A 27,046-nucleotide genomic window follows, 5' to 3' on the forward strand; every position below is an offset into this window, starting at 1 on the left:
ACCTTGGGCAGTTTGAGCTTTCTTAGTTGGTGCAGAAAGAACATTCTGTTTTGTTGTTTTTTGATGATGTTTTTGATGTTAGGTGACCATTTTAGCTCTTGAGGTATGATACAACTTAGAAATTTGAAGGTCTCTACTGTATTGTCTAGTATTGTGAGAGGTGGACGTATGGAAGGGTTTCTCCTAAAGTCTATCACAGTTTTGAGTGTTTCTCCTAAAGTCTACGGTTTTGAGTGTGTTCAGTTCTAGATTATTCTGGTAACTCCACGAGGTTAGTTGTTCAACCTCCCGTCTGTATACATATTCATCATGGTCTCGAATGAGTCCAATCACTGTTGTATCGTCTGCAAACTTCAGTAGTTAGAGGGATCGTTTGAGATACAGTCATTGGTGTATAGAGAGAAGTGGTGAGAATACACAGCCTTAGGGGGCTCCTGTGCTAATTGTACATGTATCTGATGTGATTTTTCCTAGCTTCACCTGCTGCTTCCTGTCTGTTAGGAAGCTTGTGGTCCACTTACAAGTGTGTTTAGGTACAGCTAGCTGACCCATGCCAATTCAGTGAAGCAGTTGAAGTGATGTACCAGTGCCTGAAGGCTTTGAAGGTCTAGATGGGTGTCAACAGGCTCAAGCTCAACCCTGACAAGATAGAGTAGCTATGGGTTCTGTCGCCCAAGGACAATTTCATCTGTCCATCTGTCCAGGGGGGGGGACTTTGACCCCCTCAGAGAGGGACTGCAACCTGGGAGTCCTCCTAGATCCATAGCTGAGGCTAGAACAACGTATCTCAGCTGTGGCTACTGGGGCATTCGTGCAAGTTCATCTTGTGCACCAGTTGCAGTCTCTACTCACAGCCACTCATGCCCTCATCAACCTCGAGGCTCGACTATTGCAATGTGCTCTACATGAGGCTACCTTTGAAGAATGTTCAGAGACTTCAATTAGTCCAGAACACAGACGCGCAAGCCGTTATGAGTGTTTCTAGATACACCCATATTACTCCAACACTCCACAGGCTGCACTGGTTTATGGTTGATCTCTGAATACAATTCAAAGTATTGGTTATTACCTATAAAGCCCTATATGGCTTAGGGCCAGATTACTTACGGGACCGTCTTCTGCCTCACACATCCCAGCAACCAATCAGATCCCACAGTCGGCCTCCCCCGGATCCTGTCAGCCAAACAATACTGGCTGGCGGGGCCACAGAGGTGGGCCTTCTCGGTGGTGGCTCTGGAGATTCATACTGCCCCCACACTCCCAGTCTTCCAAAAGGCCCTAAAAATACGGCTTTGCCGGCAGGCCTGGGGTGGTCACTGAACACTAATGTCTTGTTCTGGACTACTGATGAATGAGTGATGGATGAATGTTTTATTGTGGAGTTTTTAAGTTTGTATTCATTTTGTTGTTGTTCACTGTCCTGAGTCTGCAAGGAGAAGAGTGGCATATAATATGATAAAATAAATAAATAAATATTTGAAGACATCAAGACAGTATACAAAATTATTTTTGTTACAACTTAAATTTTAAGATCTTTAAGATGAATATCATCAAGCTAAATGAGTAGGATAATCAATGTAGGAGAAGGAATATTAACTCCCCCCACCCCAAAATGGAGGTGAGTAGTCTTATGTGTTATTGTGAACTGGTGGCATAAAACCTATGGGCTAAAAGGGGCTGAACACTATTTCAAAGAATTTCTAATAAGGTAAAGATACATGTATCCTGATTTATGACCAGTTGCTTAGCAACCCTTCAAAATTATGGCTTACTGGAACAAGGAAGTTGCTACACAGTACCAACAGTTGCCTCCAGTTGCAGGACTGCTTTTTAGACACTCAGCAATCCAGCTGGATTTACGGCTGTTTGCAGTGTTTTTCAATCATGTGCCTGACCTTTACAATGGTTTTGACAAAATTAAAATGACTTTTGGTTTTTGGAAAAACCACATCATAGAGAACTATAGGTTTATTTAATGACTGCCATGTTAATTTAACAACCACGTTTGTTTAATAATCATCACAAAAAGTTCATAAAATCAGGTAAGTTATCTTACTCATCTGATTTATGATCATCACAACATACCACCGTAATGGGTGAGCCCTGTTATAGTTGTATGTTGAGGACTACCCATATTTAGTTTGCAATGATGCACAATCATTCCAAGAATTATGTAGCTGCCTTATGAATATCAACTAGAGAAATAATGTTTATAAACACAATATGTGCAGCAGGGTTCCTCATATCTTGACATAGTCAGATACAGTCGACACAAATGTCTAATGCACAGTGTGAAATATCTTGATAATGTGAAGTTGGTTACACTATCCCATGATTGATGAGAAGACACAATGATAATAATGTTAAGATTGGGCGGCATAGAAGTTGAATAAATAAATGTATAGAATAGAATAGAACAGAATTCTTTATTGGCCAAATTCCTTGTGGACACAAGGAATTTGTCTTTGGTACATATGCTCTCTGCGTACATAAAAGAAAATATATATTTGTCAAGATTCACCAGGTACAACAATTATGATTGTCACAGGGGTCAAATAAACAATCAGGAAAAAAAATATTAATAAAAATATTAAGGATACAAGCAACAAGTTACAGTCATAAGTGGGAGGAGATGGGCAATAGGAATGATGAGAAAAAACTAGTAGTATACTAAACATTGAGCACAATCCCCAATGAGGCTATACCTTAATGTGGTTGTGAGGCTTGTGTGCTCTGAGAAAGACGAGAGCTATTCCATAGGTTCAATTATAGTGGACAGGTCTTATCAGAGGAATAAAAAAAAGAGTATCATTCCCATAAATAATATGGTGAGACATAAATTATAAAAATCCATACCAATTCAGTTGTTTCCCAGGTCAAAGAGAACCACTTTAGGTATTGGAGTTTCTAGACATCTGGTTGAAAAATGGGCTACAGCAGTGATTCCCAACCTTTTTTGGTCATGCTCTCCCCTCCCTGGTGACATAAATCTTACTATTCAAAAAGTGAACTCCCATTGGAGGAAGCCTAAAAGGCCATTAACTTTATTTAAAGAAGTTTTTATTGCCCCCATTAAAAATCAAGTTGCTCTACTGTGGTGCATGGGCCCCACGTTGGGAACCATTGGGCTACAGAATTCAAGAGTGTTGGCTGAGCAATCAGAGCCAGCAGTGGCAGAACTATTGGGAGGAAAGGTATTTAAAATAAAGAAATAATAATAGGTTATTAATTAATTAATTAATTAATTAAAGTTGAAAGGTACCTTGCAGGTCATCAAGTCCAACCCCCTGCCTAGGCAGGAAATCCTACAGCACCCCAGCCAAATGACAGTCCAATCTCCTCTTGAAAACGTCCAGAGTTGGGGCGTTCACAACTTCCGCTGGCAGGCCGTTCCACTGGTTGATCGCTCTGACCGGCAGGAAGTTCTTCCTTATTTCTAGGTTGAATCTCTCCTTGGTCAGCTTCCAACCATTGTTCCTTGTCTGACCCATTGGTGCCCTGGAAAAGAGTGTGACCCCTTCCTCTCTATGGCAGCCCCTCAAGTATCTGTATATTGCTATCATGTACTCCCTGGCCCTTCTCTTCTCTAGGCTATCCATGCCCAGTTCCAGCAATTTCTCTTCATAAGTCTTGGTTTCTAGTTCCCTGATCATTTTGGTTGCTCTTTTTTTGCACTTTCTCGAGAGTTTGAATGTCTCTTTTGAAGTGTGGTGACCAGAACTGAATGCAGTACTCCAGATGTGGTCTGACCAGGGCATTGAAAAGTGGTATTAATACCTCCCTGGTCTTGGAGTGTATTCCCCTGTTGATGCAGCTTAAGATTGTGCTGGCCTTTTTAGCCACTGCTGCACATTGCTGGCTCATGTTTAGTTCATTATCCATTAAGACTCCGAGATCTCTTTCACAGTCACTACTGCTAAGTGGGGTTTCTCCCAGACTGTATGTGTGTCTAGGTTTTTTTTTAACCTAGCTGTAGGACCTTACTCTTCTCAACGTTGAACATCATTTTGTTGGTTTCGGCCTAGAGTGTTAATCTGTCTAGGTCTTTCTGTATTTTGAGCCTATTCTCTAGGGTGTTGACTATCTCCGCCAGCTTGGTGTCGTCTGCAAATTTGATTAGTTCCCTTTCTATTCCCTCGTCTAGGTCATTGATAAAAATGTTGAAGAGCACAGGGCCCAGGACAGAACCCTGTGGTACCCCACTGCCTACCTTCTTCCATGTGGATTTGGAGCCATTGAGGACAACATGTTGGGTGCGGTTGGTCAGCCAACTCTTTATCCATCTGCATGTGTTAAAGTCTACCCCGTTTTTTTCTAATTTGTGGATTAAGAGATTGTGATCTACTTTATCGAAATCTTTGCTGAAGTCCAAGTATTTGAGGTCTACTACGTTGCGTTGGTCTACTGATTTGGTTATGGTGTTGAAAAATGATTTGAGATTGGTTTGGCATGATTTGTTTCTGACAAACCCGTGTTGGCTGTTGGATATTATCTTGTTTGTTTCTAGGTAGTGGCAAAGCTGGTTTTTTAATTATTTTCTCCAGTATTTTTCCAGGTACAGAGGTCAGACTGATATGTCTGTAGTTGCCTGGGTCAGTCTTTTTTGTGGATGGGGACTACTTCAGCTCGTTTCAGTCTTCCAGTAGGTCTCCAGTGATCCAGGATTTTTGGTAGATGAGGAGAAGTGGTTCCGTTATGGTATCTGCCAGTTCTTTTAGGACTCAGGGATGAAGTCCGACTGGTCCTGGTGATTTTTACTTGTTGAGTTCCGACAAGTAGTCCCTTGTTGTGTTTTTATTTGTGTTGAGTTCGGTTCTGGAGCTGTTTATTGTAGTTGAGTTGCTGGTTGGTTGGTTTGTGGTTCCTTTTTGTGTGATGCAAAGTAGGTGTTGAGCTGCTGTGCTTTATCTCTGTTGTCTGTGATTTCATTACCGTCTTCATTTTTTTGTGTAATGACTGTTTCCTTGATTTTCCTCTTGTTGTTTATGTGCTAGAAGAAGCTTTTTAAATTGTCATTGACTTTCATTGCAAGGTATTGTTTGTGTTGGGCCTTTGCTGTTTTTAATTTTTGTTTGCAGGTTCTGTCTGTTTGCTGAAATTCCGCCTTGGTTATGTGTCTTTTCCATTTTTTGTGGCTTTTTTTCCTTTTATGTTGTCTGCGAGATCTTTGTTAGTAATGCTGGTTTTGTTTTAGTTTTCCTGGTTTTCTTTTTCATGGGGATTGTATAGTTTTGGGCTTCTATGATTGTGTTTTTAGGGCCTCCCAGGCTTTCTGTGTGGATTTACCCTTTAGAAGTTCCTTCCAGGGGATTACTTCCAGGTTCGCTCTGAGCTTGTTGAAGTCCGCTTTTCTGAAGTCTGGGACCATAGTGGTGTTGGGTGCAGCAGTTAGTGATTGCATTATGTTGAATTTTAGGATGACATGGTCACTTTCACCCAACGTCCCTTCTTCTTCTACTCCCTCTATCATTTCCCCCCTGTTTGTTAGTATTAGGTCTAGTATTGCAGTCCCTCTGGTTCCTGGTTCCACTTTTTGGATTAGAAAGTTATTAGCGAGACTGATGAGAAATCTATCAGACTTTCTACTTGGTGTTGAGTTTGTTTTCCAGTTAATGTCGAGGTAGTTAAAGTCCCCCATTATTGTAGTGCTGGGCTTATTGCATATTTCTGTTAGTTGGCTTGTAAAGAGGTTGTCCATTGTATCAGTTTGGTTTGGTGGCCTGTAGTATACTCCAATTGTAGTGTTGCACTTCTTTTCTTTTATGCTAACCCATATGATTTCTTTTTAATTTGTTTTATTGTTTTCAAAAACAAAACACAACACACATACATAAAAATACAAAACAAAACACATAACACAAAAAGGAGCTATAATCGCTCCGCTCAGAATAGAAGTCTCCATAGTAAAAAGAAAAAAATCTTTGTTAATTAGATCATTTCAGAGGAAAGAAAACACCTACTTCATATCTCTATTTATATACATTTCAAAATAGTAAATTTGTATAATCTTTAATTCATTGAGAATTTATTCTATTCAACCAAATATAGACCCTATCCCAGATTTTGTAAAAATTCCGAGTCTTCTTGATTTTTCTACCACCTTGTCATCATGTCCAGCTCTGCACATTCAATAATTTTTCTGATTACCTCGTCTTCTTTTGGGACTTCTGCTTCTTTCCATCTTTGAGCGAAAGCAATTCTAGTAGCTACTACAATGTGAGTTATCAAATATTGTGTGTCTTTTTTATATTTATGTGTTGGGATGCCTAGTAAGAAGAATTCTGGAGTTTCCCTAATTTTCTGTTGTGTAATTTCTTTTAGCCATTTTTCTATTTTATTCCAGTATAATTTGGCTTTCTGGCAAGTCCACCATTGATGGTAGTACGAACCAATTTCTTTCTTACATTTCCAACAGTTAGGAGAAGTATTTGATAACATTTTTGATAACCTATTGGGGGGCAGGTGCCATCTATAGAACATCTTAATCTCATTTTCTTTGAATGATACCGATTTAGTTATTTTCCAGTTGTATGACCAAACCATTCCCATACATCTAAATTTATATTTCTTCCAAAATTCCTACACCAGCTGATCATGTTATCTTTTAGAATCAAACCTACTGTTTTGAACCTGATCAAATATTTATAAACTTTCCCAATCAATTTACCTTGGTTCTAGATTAGCAGCTTCCCTAGGATATTATTCTCTTTTTGAAATGAATAAGTCCTTGCATCTTTTTGGAATCTACTCTGAATCTGGGTGTAAGTCCACCAATCTATCGTTATCCCTGCTTCATTTAATTCTTGTCTGGTTTTTAATTTCAATTGCTCATTTAATAAATCCTTATATTTCAATATTTTTCCTTCTTGTAGTAAGTTTGGATGGCATATAGCTTCAATTGGAGATACCCAATCAGGTATAGTTAAAAATGGTCTTTTTCAATGTCAATCCATGTTTCTAGTACTGATTTCCTGATTATATGTCTTTTAAAGTATGAATGGATTTTATACTTATCATACTATACCAAAGTATGCCAACCTACCATTAAATCATGGCCCTCTAGGTTTAATAGTTAACCATTCCTTAATCCATGATAAGGCTGCCGCTTGATAATATAATTTCCAGTTTGGAAGGCCTAGCCCACCTTTCTCTTTTACATCTTCTAATGCACTTAATTTTATTGTCGCTTTTTCCCTTGCCAGATGAATTTTTTTATTATCTTTATTAATTCTTTAAAGAAGTTTACCCCTGGGTTAATTGGAATTGCTTGAAACAAAAACAGTAATTTGGGCAAAATATTCATCTTAATTGTGGAAATCCTTCCTCTGGTTCCTGTTTCCACTTTTTGGGTTAGAAAGTAATCAGCGAGACTGGTGAGAAATCTATCAAACTTTCCACTTGGTGCTGAGTTTGTTTACCAGTTAATGTTGGGGTAGTTAAAGTCCCCCATTATTGTAGTGCTGCTATGCTTATTGCATATTTCTGTTAGTTGGCTTGTAAAGAGGTTGTCCATTGTATCAGTTTGGTTTGGTAGCCTATGGTATACTCCAATTGTAGTGTTGCACTTCTTTTCTTTTATGTTAACCCATATGATTTCTAGGGGGTTATCTTCTTTAGTTGGATATAGCTCTATGGCAGTGAAGTGGTCTTTTATGTATAATGCCTCCTTTTTTGTTTGACCTGTTTTTCTTGAAGAGATTGTAGTTCTTTATCTGCGTGTTCCAGTCGTGTGTTACGTCCCACCAGTTTCTGTTATTCCAGTTAGGTCGTATTCACCCTCATGCATTAGTAATTCCAGTTCGTCCTGCTTGTTCTCCAGGCTTTGTGCATTTGTGTACAGGCATTTTAGGTGTTTGCGTTTGATTCTGGATGGACATTTTTTATTCTCTGATTTATTTGTAGGCTTGACTTGTTCCCCTTCCTTATTTTGTTCATTATTCGGTCTTTTAGTATGGTCACCTGCCCCTCTTGGATCTAGTTTAAAGACCTCCTGATAATTTGGGCTAGTCGATTTCCTAGGAGGTTCTTCCCAGCTCTGGTGAAGTGTAGCCCGTCTCTTGCTAGAAGCCCTTCTTGGGGGTATTGTAGGCCGTGATCAAGGAAGCCAAAGTTATTTTGGCGACACCATCTCCTTAGCCAGTAGTTTATTTGTGGGATTTTGCATTCTCTGGCTGGGTGTCGTCCTCTTGTGGGTAGAATGGAGGAAAAAACAACCTTTTTGACTGTGTTGCCCACATGGTCATCGTCTTTCATTATTTGATTCATGTCTTTCCCTGTATCATTTGTTCCCGCATGGATCACTAGTAGGAGGTAGTAGTCAGTGGGCTTTAATATTTTGGTAAGATTTTGCGTTACATTAGAGATTTTAGCTCCAAGGAGACAGCACACCTCTCTGGATTGATTGTCCGGCCTGCAGATGGCAGGTTCAGTTCCCCTGAGAAATGAGTCTTCAATTACCAGCACTCTTCTTTTCTTTTTGGTTAGGCTGGGGAGAGGGGGTAGCTTTCATTGTGGAGGCGTTTGGTGGTGCTGTGTTTTTGTGCTTGGTTCTTGGTGATTCCTTGTTAGGTGATTGTTGGTTTTCTTGTGCCAGGAGTATTGTATATTTGTTGCTTGTAGGTAGTGGGATTGGGGGGAGGTGGGTTGGAGTTGGTAGAGGTTTTCGGGTGATTGGTTTTCTTCTTCTTTGGGTGACGTGTGTCCAGCCATTTACTACCTTGGGAGGGGGGGGGGGGTTAATTCTGTTTTGCTCCTCTGAGGTGTTGGCTCTGTTGGGAGTATGTTGGTCTTTCTCATTTAGATGTTGGTGTTTCAGGATTTTTAGGTTTTTCTCCAAGTTTTCTATTTTTTCCTCGAGTAATTGGATTAGTTTGCATTTGTTGCAAGTAAAGTTTAGGAGATTTGAAGGAGTATATACATTGAGCACAATCTGCAGCTGACCACGGAGTCAGGTCCTTCCTCGTCTTTATGTGGTGGCTATGTCTTCCATGTCTACTCTCTATGTGCGTGGTTTGTTCTTCATGTGCAAGGTAGGTTGCGGGGTTGGGGGGGAGGGTAGAGTGTTGGAAGTTTGCCTATGGTTTGTTAGGCTTTGTTCCTGAGAGTGTAGGGAGTTATATCTTAGTTGGGAGGGGTTGAGTGTCCAGCTGAGTCCAGTGATGTTCAGATGAGTTCTCTTTATGTATTATTATTATTATTATTATTATTATTATTATTATTATTATTATTATTATTATGAGATATGTTCTTGTTTTTTATTTGCTTGTTGCTTGGTTGTTGTTTTTTTAACAATTGTTGTTTGTTATTTTTTATACAGTAGTACCTCTAGATACGAATTTAATTCATTCCAGAACGGAGCTCCTATGTCGAACAACTCGTATCTGGAACAAATGGCTTTAGACTTTGTTTTTCCCCTCCGAGATAACCAGAAGCAAGGATTCTTGCGCCACCTAGTGGACGCTCGGCTCGTATCCCGAATTTGAGCTCGGGTCTCGAAAAGAAATTTCTCTCCCCTCGTGGCTCATAATTTGGAATACTCGCATGTGGAGCAGCTCCTATCTAGAGGTACTACTGTATTTTTTTCTTGCTCTTTTCTTTAGGGGAACATGGCCTAGTTGTAACTTGATAGGAGGTGCTGGTTAGCTTGTGTAGAGTGTTGAAGACATTGGGGGTTTCTGGCTGGCTCTGCTGGATCTTTTTTACTTGTTTATTTTTCTGGTTAAATGAGATTACGTGATCTCTTTGTGTCCTTTTGGGGTCATGAGGTCAGTTTGCCTGTGATGGAGGCTTCTGGTCACGTTGGTTAGATTTTTTTTGCTTTCTTGCTTGCTTGCTTTTGTTTGTTTGTTTGTTTATTAATCCTCTTTTTGGGGGAGGATATGGTCTGGGTTTGGGTTAGTTGAGGGGGTATCCTCTTTCCTAAGGCTGGCTTAGCTGGATTTGAACCTCTTCTTCTTCCACCGGCTGTTAGGTAGGGCTGTGGGTTTGTTTTTGCAGGGCTCTGGGCTCCTGTTGTGGTCAGGGGCTTCTGGCTGCCTTTTCTGGGCTCGTCTTGTTCTGCTGTCTTCAGGGGCTTCTGGATGGCTCAGCTGGAGTTTGGGTGCTTTCCGCGAATGTTAGGGGCTACGTGCTGACTCTGCCAGGCTCCGGGTGTCTTTCGTGGATGTTTGGGGCTTTGGGGCTGTCGCTGATGAGATCCGGACTCCTTCTTCTGTCCTTGGAAGTTGTGGGGTGGCTCATCTGGGCCTTTGGCTGCCTTCTGGAGTCATTGGCGGTTTCGGAGATTTCGGGATGGCTCGACTGGCTCTCAGCCACCTTCATTGGTGTCGGGAGCTAAAGGATGGCTCCTTCATCGGCTGGGCTTCGGTAGGATGTGTCCGGGGCTCAGGGAAGGTCACTGAGGGGGGCTCTGAAGGCTCTGGAGTATCTGCCTAGTGTCGGGTGCTTCGGGGGAATCAGCTGGGCATCGGGTTACTGGGGAGGTCACTGAAAGTTTCTGAAGGGCTGTTTGTGGGGGGGGGGGAATCCACCTCACATTGGGCGCTTCGGGGAGGAATCAGCTGGGCGTCGGGGGATTTTTCTCTTCCCCAACTGGCCTCAGCCACTTGAACTTTCTCTCCTGCCTCTTGAGCTGTTCGAAACTAGCAGCTCCCTCCTTCCCTTCCCACTGTAACCGTCTCTTCCCTTTCCGCTTACCCGCTGCCTCTCCCACTGCCTCTAAGAGTTTCAAGAGTCCCTCAGCTTCTTTGCAGCCTCTTTTCTCAGCATTGCCCGGCCAGCCTCTGGTGCTAGGAGGTTGCACTGAGTTTGATGCTGGTTGCAGTCACCAGGTGAAGTCTAGTGATTGGCGCTTCTCCTCGACTCGTTGCAGTCTCCAGCTGCAGGTCTCAGTCCAAATTCTGATATTTTGATTTCATTTTTGCTGGTGTTGGTCCCTGTTTGTTTCCTGCTAATTGTCTAGCTCTAGTTCTAGGATTTTTTAACTTTTTCTCGATCTCAATCTCCTGCAATGTGGTTACATGTCTGCCCTTGTCGCCATCTTGGATCCAACATTATTTCAGATCAAGTCCAAAAAAGGCCAATCCATCAATGGAGAAACTGCAGTAAATCAATTGGTATCTGACAAGAAAGTTCTGGACACAGATATGGGATTACCCAAAGTAATACAACAAAGATGCAGCTTGCTTAAAAGAGGCGAATAAGAATAAAAAAAGCAGTTGAAATAAAAGAACTTGTAATAACAGCAGAATTGTGGAAAAAAGATCAAGAAAGATCAAGAATTAGTTAGCATCTGGTGAAGATGAACTGCATGATTTTTGATTGAAACATCTGATTGATCTATATCCACTTGTTGCCAAGCAGTTTAACAACATATTGCAAGAAGGTGACATTGAAGACTGTCAACATTTGGCAAAAGCTGATAATGAACTAACCAGAAAAGAGGAAGCCCAATAACTACAGGTCAATCACCAATTTGCCAATAACTTTTAAAGTATTAATTTATATGATAGCTGACACAATCTAACAGCATCTATTTGGAAACAACCTCTTTCCATTTGAGCAGAAAAGAAACAGAGGAACAAAAGATCAACAGCTAATTGACAAGATTCTGGAAAACTGCGAGATGTACTTGAATGTAGCATGGCTTAATCACATGAAGGCATTCAACTCCTTGCCACATGATTGGATAATAGAAATAAGAAATAAGAAGAAACAAGAGGAATTAACAGAAATATCAGAAGCTTTGTGCAAAGATCAATAGCACAATAAAAGACATGGTTACTGCAATGGTGGTAGATTGAGAGAAGCTAATAACAAGTGATAATGACCACTTTGTCATTGCATTGATTCCTCTGTCAGCAATACTGAATAATTGGATCATGGCTATCAAACATTAAAAACACTTGCCAAACTATTCACCTCCTTTATATGGACAATCTGAAGTTTTGTGGAATATATGGACCATCTGAAATAGAATCACTGCTCAACACTGTATGTATATACAGGCAAGATATTGCAATGGAGTTTGGACTGGACAAATGTGTCATGTTCACCAGCAAATAGGGAAAATATTGAAAACTGAAAGAATCAAGATGCTCTATGTATGGAAATAATATTGGGAGTCTGGATGAAAACTATCACTACAAATATCTGGACATCCTTCAACATCAAGCACACTGAAATAAAGAAAAAGGTTAGAAATAAATATCTCAAGAGAGTGTAGAAGTTCAAATTCAATGGAGGAAATACTGTCAAAGAAATTAATACCTGGACAATCTAGTCATTAGATACACAGCTGGAGTAGTGGACTGGATTCAAGCAGAACCAAAAGCCATAGATAGAAGACTAGAAAATTATGAAAATGAATTGTGTCCTTTATCCACATAATGTTTACATACTCTATTAACCAAGAGAAATAGGTGGACATGAAATGTTGCAAGTACATCAGATAATAGAAGAGAAAAAAAGGCATTGGAAGAATATCTGAAGGACGGAGAATAAGCACTGAAGCTATAACACTAGGAAGATCTACTGTGTACTGGAAAGACCAAACTGGCCTACAAGAAAAAAACAAAGAAGAAAAAAGAGGTAGACAAAGCATTATATGGCTAATATATTTAAAAAATTTCAAAATAGGTAATAACAAGACCTAGTAATGGCTCAGAGCAGGAAAGTTGAACAAAAAGACAGAGTGTTATGACCCAAGGTTGGCGCACAAGCAATACGTGCTACCGTAGGCAAAAGAATGACAACTTTTATTCAATCACCATCCTCACAATCCAGCAATTCCCCATCTATTCTTCAAGGTTTCTGCCCTCAAGTTGCTCTTAGTCGAAGAGAAGGCTTGAATATCTGCACCCGCACACATTTCATGTAACTTCCCAGCAGTGAAAATCCACTGGAGCTGCATCGCCCTGGGGGCAAGGCAGGTTCTCAAATTTGGCAAAGTTCACAATGAATGTCAAAGCAAAGGATCAAACCTCAGATCACACCAGCAAGAATTCTGAATTAAAATTTTTCTCTGAGCTTTGGAGCATGTTGTTGAGAAATACAATACTTGTTCCCGACAATATCCCTCCCCACGTTGTCTCCTTAAATGCTACTCTCCAAGTGATCCTCAGGAGGAGGGGTGACGAGCCCTCCACCCGAGCAGTTGGGTTGCCCTGAGCTGACTCTGTCACCTTTCCATTCTCCGCACTTGGGGATCAGGTGGGGAAAGCATTTGCTGGTCACTATAGCTCTGCCCCTTCTCGGCTACATTGCCTGTACTCTCCATTTCCTTCCCACTTCCTCAGTCAGCCTGCACCTTCTCTTTCTCCCTGCCTATTCTTCTGAAGCCTGAAAGATCTGGGATTGCCTCGTCCTCATGTTCCTCATAGGCCAATGGGACGGCATCCTCCCTCTCCATCAGCCCTGGCTCCATCTCCTCCTCAGGCTCCGATGGGGCCATGACACAGAGGATCTAATTATGGGTGCACAACACTCAGACAACAAATGCATACAAAACTAGGATTAAAAAAACAGCAACAAGTAGCAGATGCTGCCTCTTAAAAGAAGCTGAAGAAATAATGGATCTCCAAGTTAGCTACTGGAAAAAGATCACACAGAATACAAACAATGACATGAAAAACAATGATACATTAGAAGATTTTTAAGCAATACCATTTGCCTGCAAGCAAGATCTGGTGGGACCAGAAAATAGAAAAAACTATATAAAATGAAAAAGATTAAGTGCTCTTCAACGTTAGAATTCAAATAGACAGGCACCTGCCACATAAAACCCCAGACTTAACAATTGTTGATAAGACAGACAAAAAAGTTTGGATGAACTATAGAGAAAGAACTGGAGAAGATAATAAAATACAAACACCTCCAAATAGTACTGAATGACTGTGGCAAAAGAAAGCAAAGGTAGAATCAATAGTAAGCTTTACTTTATATATATTCTATAGCTCTCAAGTGTCTGCTCTCCTTTTCCCCATTTCTTGCTTCTGAGGTGAGGGATGAAAACTCCCATCATCCCCAGCCGCTAGGGCGAGGTTACCTGCCTCTCTGTGCTTTTCCTGCACATGCCCTGTGAGAAAAGCAGCAGCTGTTCCTTATGCTGTGTTCGGATTATTTTTGCTAAAGTGTGGGAACCCTCCAGGTAGGGTTGGACTAATTTGTTTTGGAAAGCAGTAGCTGGATGGCTGGGGTTGAGTGCGCAGAAGCTGCAGTGTGGCGCCACCTTACCCTGCCGCCTATCTTTCCTAATGGTGTCAGCATCAGCAAGCAGAGGCAGAGCACCGGGGGTGGACAGGCATGCAATTTAGCCTACTGGATGCACCACACAGCTGCTTGTCCCTGCATGCAAGCAAAGATGAAGAGATGGACAGGTGGCTGAATCACTTGACTCCTCCATCTTGTGCCTCTGCTTTCTGCCTATTATTGGTGCTGTTCCTGTGAGGCAAGGCAAGTGGTGGGGTGGGGATGGCCTTTGGTTTCTTGGCCCCCACCATCTGACCTTGTCTTCCGGTATTGTTGCACACTCCACAAGCAAAGACAGTGGACGGATTGCATGCCTCCTCCCCACACTCTGCTTGCTGATTGGAGAGATTTACCTGTGTTGTGTGGCCTACGCAGTCCCAGAGCACACCGGCCAAGTGGGGTGCAGCTGCTTCCAGATACAATCAGACTCTGCACATGCTCTCGACACCTCCCATGCTGACTACTGGCTACATCCCCTGCTGATAACACTCTTAGCTAGAGTTTTATTTTGGGGGTAAGACTTATATTGCGAGCAGCATGAAAAATCATGCTAGGGCTTATTTTCTGGGTAGGTTTTATTTTTGAGGAAGCAAAGTAATTATTATATGTTATTGTTTCCAGCAAGGTCAGAGACGCTAGAAAGTTTTTATATCACTTGGAATCCTTTTTTTCCCCCGGGTATAAAATTTTTCTTTATTTTTCTTTCAACATACAATAAAACAATACGAGCAATAAAAAACGCAGAATCAATGCTTAAAATAATAATTAATAATATTTCTTAGATATGTTAAACATTCGGAGAGAGAAAAAAGTGCTAATAATACTTTCAATATGTACTTTTTATCCTCTTCTTTGCTAAGTTAATTAAAATTAGCCACACATGAGATATACTTCATCTACAAATAACAATATTATAAAATCCAGTTCCTTATACAGTAATACCTTGTCTTACGAACCTAATTGGTTCCGGAAGTAGGTTCGTAAAGCGAAACGTTCGTAAGACGAAACATTGTTTCCCATAGGAAACAATGTAAAAGCGATTAATCCATGCAAAAAGAAAAAAAAATCTGCGGTGGGTCCGTAAGCCGAAAAAAGTTCGTAAGAAGAGACAAAAAATTTCTGAACCCCACGTTCGTATCACGAGGGGTTCGTATCACAAGGGGTTCGTATCATGAGATACCACTGTATTCCCTTTTTCTATTTATAATAAAACATAAACATCTTAACATCTTAACTGAATATCTAATTTAATTCTTTCATCTCTGTGTTAACTCCTTATCCATTGCGGCCACTAGTCCTTATTTCGTCATCTGGGTCTTTAATAGATTAAAATTAAATCATCATTTATTTCTTCAAAAGTAAAAGAAAATACTTCTTAATTATTTTTAGTTTCCAACCATTCATAAAACTTTCCCCAAATCTTATAGTAATCACACTCCTCTTTATGTTTAAGTTTTAAAGTAAGCCTATTCATTTCAGCACAATCTAAAATCTTACATAATATATTTCTCTTTCGTCTGGAATTTTATTCAGCTTCCAATTTTGTGCATATGCTATTCTAGCTGCTGTTTGGAATCCTTTGTGACCTTACTTTTCTGGCTTTTCAAGTATCTTTATGAAGAAAAAAACCCTCTTCTTGGACATTACAGAAATCAAATCTTTTACATCTGGAGTGGCAATCACTATGAGATCTTTCCAGGCAAACAAAGTTGTGGGAATAAATTATTGCATAACTATAAATTATTTATGTTTCTTTTAGAGATATTGACAAAATGAATATAGTTAAAATGATAAACTTAGTTTAAGCTTAGTTATACTGTAAATACATTTAGTTCTGAAACTTACCCCTGGATGTTTTTCTCCTTTCCAGGTTTTATAACTATTAGTAGTTGTTAAGGGCAAAGGAGGACATTTTCTTGGGAATCTGAAATCTGATGTTGAAATTAATACTGCTAATGTAAAAATATATTAAATAATAAATAACATTATTTAAAACATATTCCTCTGAAATTCTCATTTCTATATTTATGACACTAACCCTTATAATAGAAAACAAAGTATAAAACCAACAATTAAAAATATATGTTGTCATTCCAATGTTATTATTTTATGTTATGTAAGTTATTTTTGTTTTAAACTGACACCCTTTTTATGATTCTCTAGAGATCAATGATTTTCAACCTTTTTTGAGCTGCGGCACATTTTTTACATATACAAAATCATGGGGCACATTGAGCGGGGGGGTGGGGTAGGGGACTAAAAAAAGTTTGGACAAAAAATTCTCTCTCTCTCTCTTCCTCCCTTTCGCTCTATTTCTCTCCCTCTTTCTCTCTCTTTCTTCCTTCCTCTCTCTCTCCATCCCTCTTTCTCTCTTCCTTCCTTCCTCTTTTTTGCTCTCTTTCTATCTCTCCCTCCTTCCCTGCCTCTCTTGCTTTCTTTCTCTCTCTCTTTTGCTTTCTTTCTCTCTTCCTTCCTTCCTTCCTCTCTTTTTTCCTCTTTCTATCTCTCCCTCCTTTCCTGCCTCTCTTGCTTTTTCTCTCTCTTGCTTTCTTTCTCTCTCTTTCTCTCTCTCTTGCTTTCTTTCTCTCTCTCTTTCTTTCTCCCTTTCTTTCTCTCTCTTTCTCTCTCTCTTGCTTTCTTTCTCTCTCTCTTTTGCTTTTTCTCTCTCTCTCTCTTTCTCTCTCTTGCTGAGCTTCGCGGCACACCTGACCATGTCTCGCGGCACACTAGTGTGCTGCGGCACACTGGTTGAAAAACACTGCTCTAGATGAGAGTACAGTGTGCACTTATTTATATTTACCTTTATTATACAGACATTTTGACAGTCATTATAGTATACCCTGTCTACAGATGAAACTCAAAATTAGAATATCATATAAGTGTTCATTTATTTCAGAAATGTAACTTAAAAGGTGAAACTTAATATATGACAGAGACTCATTACATGCAAAGCAAAATTGTTGAAATGTGGTTTGTCCTAATGACTATGGGGTATAACTCATGAAAACCCGAAATCCAAAATCTCAGAAAATTAGATTACATGCAATCAATAAAACAATGATTGTACATAGAACAATATCAGACCTCTGAAAACCTTAAGCATGCCTACATTGGGGGGGAAAGTATTTAGTCAGACACCAATCGTGCAAGTTCTCCCACTTAAAAAGATGAGAGAGGCCTGTAATTGACATCATAGGTAGACCTCAACCATGAGAGACAACATGAGAAAATACATCCAGAAAATCACATTGTCTGATTTTTAACGAATTTATTTCCAAATTATGGTGGAAAATAAGTATTTGGCCAATAACAAAAGTTCATCTCAATACTTCGTTGTATATCCTTTGTTGGCAATGATAGAGGTCAAACATTTTCTGTAAGTCCTCACAAGATTGGCACACACTATGGCTGGCTAGTTAAAAATCATACAATGTGATTTTCTGGATGTATTTTCTCATGTTGTCTCTCATAGTTGAGGTCTACCTATGATGTCAATTACAGGCCTCTCTCATCTTTTTAAGTGGGAGAACTTGCACAATTGGTGTCTGACTAAATACTTCCCCCCCCCCCCACTGTATGTACTCAATACTTGGTTTGGGCCCCTTTGCAGCAATTACTGCCTCAATGTGGTGCTATCTGTGGCACTGTTGAGGTGTTATGGAAGACCAGGATCACTGTTCCCTCTAAGATACACACATGCGCTATAGTGCACATAACTCTAGACTTCTGTGCAGCATTTTTTAACATTGCACAGTGAAGCCAGGCACTGTTTCTCTCCGCCCACCAGGCCAGCTGCCCGATCTGTTCCACTGCAGCGGCCGGATGGCTGGCCACCAGCCCGTCCTCGCCTGCCTTTGTCTGTAATGGGGAGGCACGAGGAGAGGCTTCCTTTGGACTATTTTTGAGTCCCCCCCCCCACTTGTTATGGACAAAACGGTGCTGCTTCGCCAGCCTTTTAGATTCCCCAAGAGCTGGCTGAGAATGATGGCGACTTGACTCAGGGTGGCTCTCCATCTTTATCCGAAAGTTCTGAGTAAGGAGAGAGAGTTTCTTTTCTGCTTTTGCGACCGATTAAGGCCTCCAATCTCTGCATGTGGTGATTCCCGGAGGACAGGGAGTTAGGTTAGGAATGAATGATTTAAAATGACCACCTTCCAAATGTGCTATTCTTTGTTGCTTTTAGAAACGCAAAAAAGTGTGGAATTGCAAATTTCCCAACGGAATGCTTTTCATTTGCATCCATCTAGGAACTTTACTGATTTATATGCAATATATAAGATTGAATTAACTATTGAATTATAGGGAAAGCTATCTTCAGTCTATCAATAACCTAATGGTAACTTTGGAAGAGGTAGCTCTTTCTCTGAAGAAGCAGGTGTATAAAGTTGTCTTAGACTTTTGGCTACTACTGAAATGACAGGCTATTCCTGAAGTGGTCTTTGTCTAGATTTGGCTGGCATATCAGTTGCATCATTTCTTGGACAAGGAAACCCTGGCACATTCCATAAAATTTACTGTAATTATGCTGCTCTCGAAACCTGTTTGGAAGCTGCATTTAGTCCAAAATTTGGAAGCCCATCTGTTGGTGGAGGACAAATTCCAGTACAATTAAAAGTGCTGGTAGTCACCTTAAAAACCTGTTGCTTTTGAAGCTGAATATAAATGGGATCAACTTCACCCATACAATAATATCTAGTAGGGAAGGCATCCTTTTAAGAGCAGTGTGTTTCTATTAGAACACAAAAGTAAGCCTTTTCTGTTGCTGCTTCCTCATTTGAACGGTATTCCACTCAAGATGGGATTAGAACCAAGCTGCTGGCATTTAGACAAACTACTAAGGTCTGATTATACTGGGAAGTGTTTGCAGATATGTAATAATGTTGAATTCCTAATTTGCAAAAGAATTTTGTTATGGTGAATTTCACTTGAATGAATGACATTGGTTAGTATAATCTTATCAAAACATAAGACTCTTCCCTGGTACAAGCTGAAAAAGAGGTTAGCCTGTGGTCCAGAGGTTAAAACCACTGGAAGGTTTCAGGTTCAAACCCCAGTAAGAATATGGCTGGCTGAAGAGAAAATAAATAAATAAGCTTAAAATAGATCTATACTAAGTTATTTAGTGTATGTATGTATGTATGTATGTATGTATGTTTGTATGTATGTATGTAAGTTTGTTTGTTTGTTAGTTTGTGCTCAGTGCCACTCAGACACTGTACTTTTCCGCTCACAGCAAAAAAATAATAAAAAAAATAGAGGGAACATTGACCAGGATGCTTCAATAGTGGCTTTCAGCTCTTCTGCATTGTTCGGTCTCATGTCTCTCATCTTTCTCTTCGCGACTTTGTTGGCCAATCAAGCACAGTAATCCCATGGTCACTGAACCAGATTTTGATGCTTTTGGCAATGTGGGCAAGTGCCAAGTCCTGCTAGAAAATGAAGTCAGCATCCCCAGAAAGCTTATCTGTGGAAGGAAGCATTAAGTGCTCCAAAATATCTTCCCCAAATCAACACAGACTATGGAAATGTTTGCATCTCATTTGGAAACCAAGGACTCAGAGTATAGAGGAAGAATGGAGAGGCACACATATAACCCTGCTGTTCTGTTCGGGTCTATTTGACCCAAAATGAAATTTGAGACCCTTTAAAAAAATTTCCCTGCATATCTGAAACTTGAAATTACATGACTTTGTCTCATTTGAGGGGTTCTTTCTATGAGTGTTTTTTGTTGTTGTTGTTTAGTTTTTGCTGGGCGAAATTACATACACTTATACTGTTCCCAGGTCTATTTGATCTGGACTAAAAAAATGTTGATTTTAGCTACTGTGTGTTTTTTTAAATACCTATTGCATTAGTAAACTACTGTATATGTGAACATGCTTGATCATAAACAAATGAAAAATGAAATTAAAAATTTATTTTTATTTTTTCAGAAAAAAAGGTAATTATACACGTGTACTGTTTCGAGTATATTTGACCCGAAACATTTTACAGGTCTGAAACTTGTGATTGATTTACTTCTCCTCATTTGAGGGATTCTTATATGAGTGGGGGGGGGGGTTTGGGCTGGGGGGGGGATTGATTGAATATTGATCCAAACAGTACAAGTGTAACAATCAGCACGTAGCAACAGGTAAACCAAAAAAAACCCAACCCCCCTCAAAAAAACCCACGCATAGTAAGAACCACTCAAATGAAGAAAAGTAAATCAATCACAAGTTTCAGACCTGTAAAAGTGAATATTGACCAAAACAGTACAAGTGTAACAATCAGCACATAGCATCAGGTAAACAAAACAAAACAAAACATAACACTCCAACCCCCACAAAAACCCACACTCATAGTAAGAACCCTTCAAATGAGGAAAAGTAAATCAATCACAAGTTCAGACTTGTAAAAGTCAATTAATCACAAGTTTCAGACCTGTAAAACTTTTCGGGTCAAATAGACCCGAAACAGTACACTTGTATAATTACCTTGTTCTGAAAAAATAAAAATAAAAATAAATTTTTAATTTCATTTTTCATTTGTTTATGAACAAGCATGTTCACATATAGTTTACTAATGCAATAGGTATTAAAAAAAACCACTTACAGTAGCTAAAATCAACATTTTTTTAGTCCAGATCAAATAGACCCGGACATAGTCTGTGTTGATTTAGGGAGCCATGTCATCTGCTGATATTGGTCCACTGTGCTTCATTAAGTCCAAGGTCAATGCAGGCATCTACCTGGAGATTTGGAAGCATGAGCTTTATGGGGATGCTGATTTCATTTTCTAGCAGGACTTGGCACCTGCCTTCACTGCAAAAAGCACCAAAACCTGGTTCAATGACCGTGGGATTACTGTGCTTGATTGGCCAGCAAACTCGCCTGATCTGAATCCTGTAGAGAATCTACAGGACAGTGCCAAGAGAAAGATGAGAGACATGAGACCGAACAATGCAGAAGAGTTGAAGGCTGCTATTGAAGTATCCTGGTCTTTCATAACACCTCAACAGTGCCACAGGCCAATAGCTTCTCCGCCATGCCACATTGAGGCACTAACTGCTGCAAAAGGAGCCCAAACCAAGTATTGACTACATAGGCATGCTTAAAGTTTTCAGAGATCTGATATTGTTTTATGTACAATCTTTGTTTTATTGATTGCATGTAATATTCTAATTTTCTGAGATTGTGGATTTGGGGTTTTTGTGAGCTGTACCCCATAATCATCACCACCGTTCCCCCTAAGCTCCGCCCGTGAGCAGGCGCTCACCCCCAAATACCCCCACACGCGCCCTTTCCACGGGCGCGCGCTCTCCATCCCCCTGCCAGCCCGCAGGGGGGGGCGGGGAGGCGCCGGCAGTAAAAGGAAAGGGAGCCATGGCCGCCCCTGCCTTCCCACCGTGCCTCCGGCCACCTCGCGCCCCTGGCTTCTCGGTTCTGCTCCCTGCTCGCCCGATCTGCCCCCTCTCCTCCTCCGCTGCCTCCTGCCTTCTCCCGCAGCGGTGGCGGCTGCGAGACGAAAGCGCTGCCAGCCAGGGGGCTGAGAGGGAGGGCTTTCTCCGCGGGCTTCGGGAATGTCCGCCCCGCCCCTCTCGCAGCCCCTTCGCTGGGAGCGCTTTCATCCCAGACTTTCAGCAAGGAGGCTGCAGTAGAGGCAGGGCAGGCGTTCCTGAAGGGCAGGGTGATCAGCTGTGAGGCGGAGCTCCAGAACTGAGGCACCGACAGCGAGGGGGCTGGGAGAAAGCGCTCTCGCAGCCCCCTCGCCGTTGGTGCCTCAGTTCCGGAGCTCCGCCTCACAGCTGATCACCCTGCCGCCGCCCCACGGCTACTGCCCAATGCCGCTGCTAAAAGAGAGAGAGAAAGGGGGGGGGAGAGAGATAGCAAGAGAGAGAAGAGAAAGAAAGCAAGAGAGATAGAAAGAAAGAAAGAGTGAGAGAGAAAGAGAGAGATGAAAGGGGGGAGAGAGAGCTAGCAAGAGAGAGAAGAGAAAGAAAGAAAGAGAGATAGAAAGAAAGAGTGAGAGAGAGAAAGCAAGAGAGAGAGAGAGCAAGAAGGGGAGAGAGAAAGAGAGAGAAATGACTCTTGATTTAAAGCATATGGTAAAAAGCACCCAAAAAATAACAAAACCAAAATCTATTACTACAGTGGAACCCCGACATAAGAGCTGCTCGACTTAAGAGCTACTCAAGATAAGAGCTGGGAGAGGAGAGACATTTTTTTATTTTATTTTATTTATTACTTGGATTTGTATGCCGCCCCTCTCCGCGATACGAGCCGAGAAGAGCCGGGCTGGCTTACTTTCCTTCCTTCCCGCGCTGATGCAGAGCCACTCGAACAAAGCGTCGCGCCCCTCTGATGCTTTCGGCGGCTTCCGAAGCGACGCTGGGCTCTTTTGCCGCCAAAAGCGTCAGGGGGGCGTGACGCTTTGTTCGAGTGGCTCTGCATCAGCGCGGGAAGGAAGGAAAGTAAGCCAGCCCGGCTCTTCTCGGCTCGTATCCCGGCACTTGGTGAGTGGAGAGGCGGTCGCCTCCCCTGCCGCCCCACTCTGGGGGTCCTTGGCTTCTGCTGGGGGTGGGGGGATCCGAACGCTGTTTTGAATTTCACATTCCGAGTGGCCCAAACGCCAAAGGCGAACTTCCACACCTCAGGAGTTAGCTCGCAAACGGCGCGGCTGTTTTAAAACATCGCTGCCGGCCTGGGGGGGGAGAGGGAAAGGGGGGAGAGGGGGGAGAGAAAGAGAGAGGGAGAGAGAGAAAGAGAGAGGGAAAGGGGGGGAGAGGGGGGAGAGAAAGAGAGAGGGATAGAAAGAGAGAGTGAGAGATGCTCAGTGAGCCTTTCTTTGAAGTTGCCTTTCTTTCTTTCTTTCTCTCTCTCTCTCTTTCTTTTTCTCTCTTGCTCTCTTGCTCTTTCATTCTTTTTTCTTTCTCTTTCTTTCTTTCTCTTGCTTTCTCTCCTTCCTTCCCTCCTTCCATTTCTTTCATTCTCCCTCTCTATTTTTATTTCTCTTTCATTTTCTTTCTTTCTCTCTTGCTTGCTTTCTTTCTTGCTCTTTTTCTTTCTCTCTTTTACCTTCCCTTCCTCTATTTCTTGCTTTCCTTTTCCTTCCTCCCTTCTTTCCTCCCTCTACAGGATTGGGTGGCAGTGAAGTTGAATAAATAACTACAGTTTAATGAATAAAAATAAAAGTTTGCCATGTTGATTGTTTTGGGTAAAAAGAGGAAGGGAAGGAAAGCTCTCAGCTTATCATCTTATTAATAAGTAAAGTTACATTTATTCTTGCAATGTCTTTTTGCATAATTTAGACTAACTTTGTGAGTTTTTTGAGGGCTGGAACCAATTAAAATTATTTACATTAATTCCTATGGGGAAAAGTCGTTCGAGATAAGAGCTGCTCGACTTAAGAGCGCAGGTCCGGAACGAATTAAACTCGTATCTCGAGGTACCACTGTATTATTATCTTCTCTTTTTCCATCCCTGTCTCCTCCTCCCCCCGTGTGTGTGTGTGTGTGTGTGTGTGAACTCTTGAACCATTTCCAATAGCTCACCTCTAATTGGAAATGGTCCAAGAGTTCACACACACACACACACACACACACACACACACGGGGGGGAGGAGACAGGGATGGAAAAAGAGAAGATAATAATAGTAATAGATTTTGGTTTTGTTTTATTATTAATTTCTTTTAATAAAAAAAGGGAATTTTTTTCTTATTTATTTATTTATTTATCTATGCTGCCCAGTCCCAAAGGGACTGCCGCTCAGACACTATACTTTTCCGCCCACACCGAAAAAAAATTAGAGGGAACACTGATCATCACAATTAGGACAAATCAAAGTTTGAACAATCTTGCTTTGCATGTAATGAGTCTCTCTCGTATATTAAGTTTCACCTTTTTAGTTGCATTACTGAAATAGATGAAGTTTTGGAGGATATTTTAATTTTTTGAGTTTCACCTGTATGTTATAATGGATGGAATTACTTTTTTATCCTCTCCAAATAGTCCTACAAAATTCTAAAGAATAATTCATATCAAATAATTACACCACCTTACTAATTTCTTTATAGAATAATTAAAAATGTTCAAATAACATGCTGAATTGGAAAAGGATCTTTATAAGTAGAGTAATGCAACAGAAAAATAATATATTACTTAAACATTATCAATTTATACCACTCATTCTTGATCTTAATGCCAGGTCTTGCTCTTGAGGAACAATTGTCTTCACAGTAGGAAATGACATTTCCAATTGATTATCACAGCTCAGCGGTTCAATTGTTAGGGTATTCTCACTATATTCCAAATGGGGAAATAGATACATGACTATTAATGTATTAAATAAAATACTACATTATTACATTTGCACTATTATTATCTGCAAATCTGTTTTCCCTACTTTTTAAAAAAAACCAAATATGCTCCTTTTAAATGACATACTTTCCTTGATTAATGGTAAAGTAGCAAATGTACTTTTGTTTTGTATTTTTAAACACTTTTTCAATGTCAGCTATCCAGAGCAAAAGAGAGTTTGGCAACCTATAAATTGCATTCATCAAACAATCTTACAGCCTTCTTTATTGTTGTTTCCAATGTAGTTTTATTGACTAGTTGTCTATCTTAATTCCTCAAACAACAACTGTGATTTGACCTATTATTAAGTAGCTGAAATTGATGTGCTGAGTGCAATCAAAATAAAGTGATAGCTGTACACTTATCCACTGTCTGTTTTTTCCATATCAGTAACTGCAATGCTTTATATATGGTGATTGCCTCCAAAATTAATTTAGTCTGAAGTGATTCAGATAACATCTATATAGATAAAATGATCAACTGGAACATATTAGCATAATTTATAACTCATTTCTAAAAAGCAGATACAATTACTTCAATAAATAAAAGGAATCTAAAATACAGTGGTATTTAGTCAGACACCAATTGCACAAGTTCCCCACTTAAAAAGATGAGAGAGGCCTGTAATTGACATCAAAGGTAGACTTCAACTATGAGAGACAATATGAGAAAACACATCCAGAAAATCACATTGTCTGATTTTTAACAAATTTATTTGAAAATTATGATGGAAAATAAGTATTTGGTCAATAACAAAAGTTCATCTCAATACTTTGTTATATATCCTTTGTTGGCAAAGGCAGAGGTCAAATGTTTTCTGTAAGTCCTCACAAGGTTGGCACACACTGTTTCTGGTATGTTGGCCCATTTCTCCATGCAGATCTCCTCAAGATCAGTGATGTTTTGGGACTGTCGCTGGGTAACACGGACTTACAATTCCCTCCAAAGGTTTTCTATAGGGTTGAGATCTGGAGATGGCTAGGCCACTCCAGGACTTTGAAATGCTTTTTACAAAACCACTCCTTCGTTGCCCTGGTGGGATCATTGTCATGCTGAAAGACCCAACCACGTTTCATCTTCAGTGCCCTTGCTGATGAAGGGAGGCTTGCACTCAAAATCTCATGATACATGGCCCCATTCATTCTTTCATGTACAGTGATACCTCATCTTACAAACTTAATTGGTTCCGGGAGGAGGTTTGTAAGGCGAAAAGTTCGTAAGAGGAAACAATGTAAAACATATTAATGCGTGCAAGCAAAAAAAAAATCGCAAAAACAGCGCTCCACTGGGCATCGCCACCCAGCTGTCACCTTTTGAAACAGCCAAGTGCTTCTCGGCGTTCTCCTGAACGCTGAACCCAGAAGTTCGGCAAAAGTTCGGGTTCGGCATTCGGGTTTGGGAGGCCGCCGAGAAGCGCTGCTGCCCAGCTGTCACCTTGCCAGAAGAGCCGTGAAACTATCGGCTGGTCGGGAGGCTCAAACAGAGGTGAGGAATCCCAATAGGGAATTCCAGGGGTGGAGCTTTGACGTCACGGAGATGTCCTTCCTGGAGTCCACATTTTGGCTGGCCAGGAAGGACGTCTCCGTGACATCAAAGCTCCGCCCCTGGAATTCCCTATTGGGATTCCCCATCTCCGTTTGACCCTCCTGACTGGCCGACAGCTCCACGGCTCTTCTGCAAAGGTGACAGCGAGCAGCGGCACTTCTCGGCGGCCTCCCAAACGCCAAACCCGAACTTTTGCCGAACTTCTGGGTTCAGCGTTCACAGCGGCAGGTTCATAAGGCGAAAAAAGTTCGTAAGAAGAGGCAAAAAAAATTCCAAACCCCGGGTTCATATCTCGAAATGTTCGTATGACGAGGGGTTCGTACCACGAGGTACTACTGTATATGGATTAGTTGTCCTGATCCCTTTGCAGAGAAACAGCCCCAAAGAATGATGTTCCCATGCTTCACAGTAGGTACGGTGTTCTTTGGATGCAATTCAGCATTCTTTCTCCTCCAATCATGATTGGTGTTTCTACCAAACAGTTCTACTTTGGTTTCATCTGACCATATGACATTCGCCCAATACTCTTTTGGATCATCCAAATGTTCCCTTGCAAACTTCAGATGGGCCCAGACATGTACTGCCTTAAAGCAGGGGATCATGTCTGGCACTGCAGGATCTGAGTCCCTGGTGGCGTAGTGTGTATCTGATGGTAGCCTTATGTTGGTCCCAGCTCTCTGCAGGTCATTCACTAGCTTCCCCCGTGTGGTTCTGGGATTTTTGCTCACTATTCTTGTGATCATTTTGATCCCATGGAGTGAGATCTTGCCTGGAGCCCCAGGTCGAGGAAGATTATCACTAGTCTTGTATGTCTTCCGTTTTCTAATTATTCTCCCAGAGTTGATTTCTTCACACCAAGCTGCTTGCCTATTGCAGATTCAGTCTTCCCACTGGTGCAGGGCTACAATTTTGTTTCT

At 41.0% G+C, this 27,046-nt stretch overlaps 1 protein-coding gene across 3 annotated transcripts in view; it reads right to left on the reverse strand.

The window, feature by feature from the left end:
- TOPAZ1 (testis and ovary specific TOPAZ 1) overlaps nucleotides 1–27,046 on the reverse strand; it is a 243,358-nt gene that overhangs the window by 140,726 nt on the left and 75,586 nt on the right. For 2 of the 3 annotated variants that reach the window (XM_070767235.1, XM_070767233.1), the window contains exons 6-7: nucleotides 24,408–24,526; nucleotides 16,093–16,199 (exon numbers count right to left, since the gene is read on the reverse strand). In XM_070767235.1, coding sequence (XP_070623336.1) covers nucleotides 16,093–16,199; nucleotides 24,408–24,526 — 226 coding nt within the window. The remainder of the gene's footprint in view (nucleotides 1–16,092; nucleotides 16,200–24,407; nucleotides 24,527–27,046) is intronic. The other variant, XM_070767234.1, reaches the window with a different exon arrangement.

Source organism: Erythrolamprus reginae, chromosome Z, assembly GCF_031021105.1.
Source record: "Erythrolamprus reginae isolate rEryReg1 chromosome Z, rEryReg1.hap1, whole genome shotgun sequence".
NCBI lineage: Eukaryota > Metazoa > Chordata > Lepidosauria > Squamata > Dipsadidae > Erythrolamprus > Erythrolamprus reginae.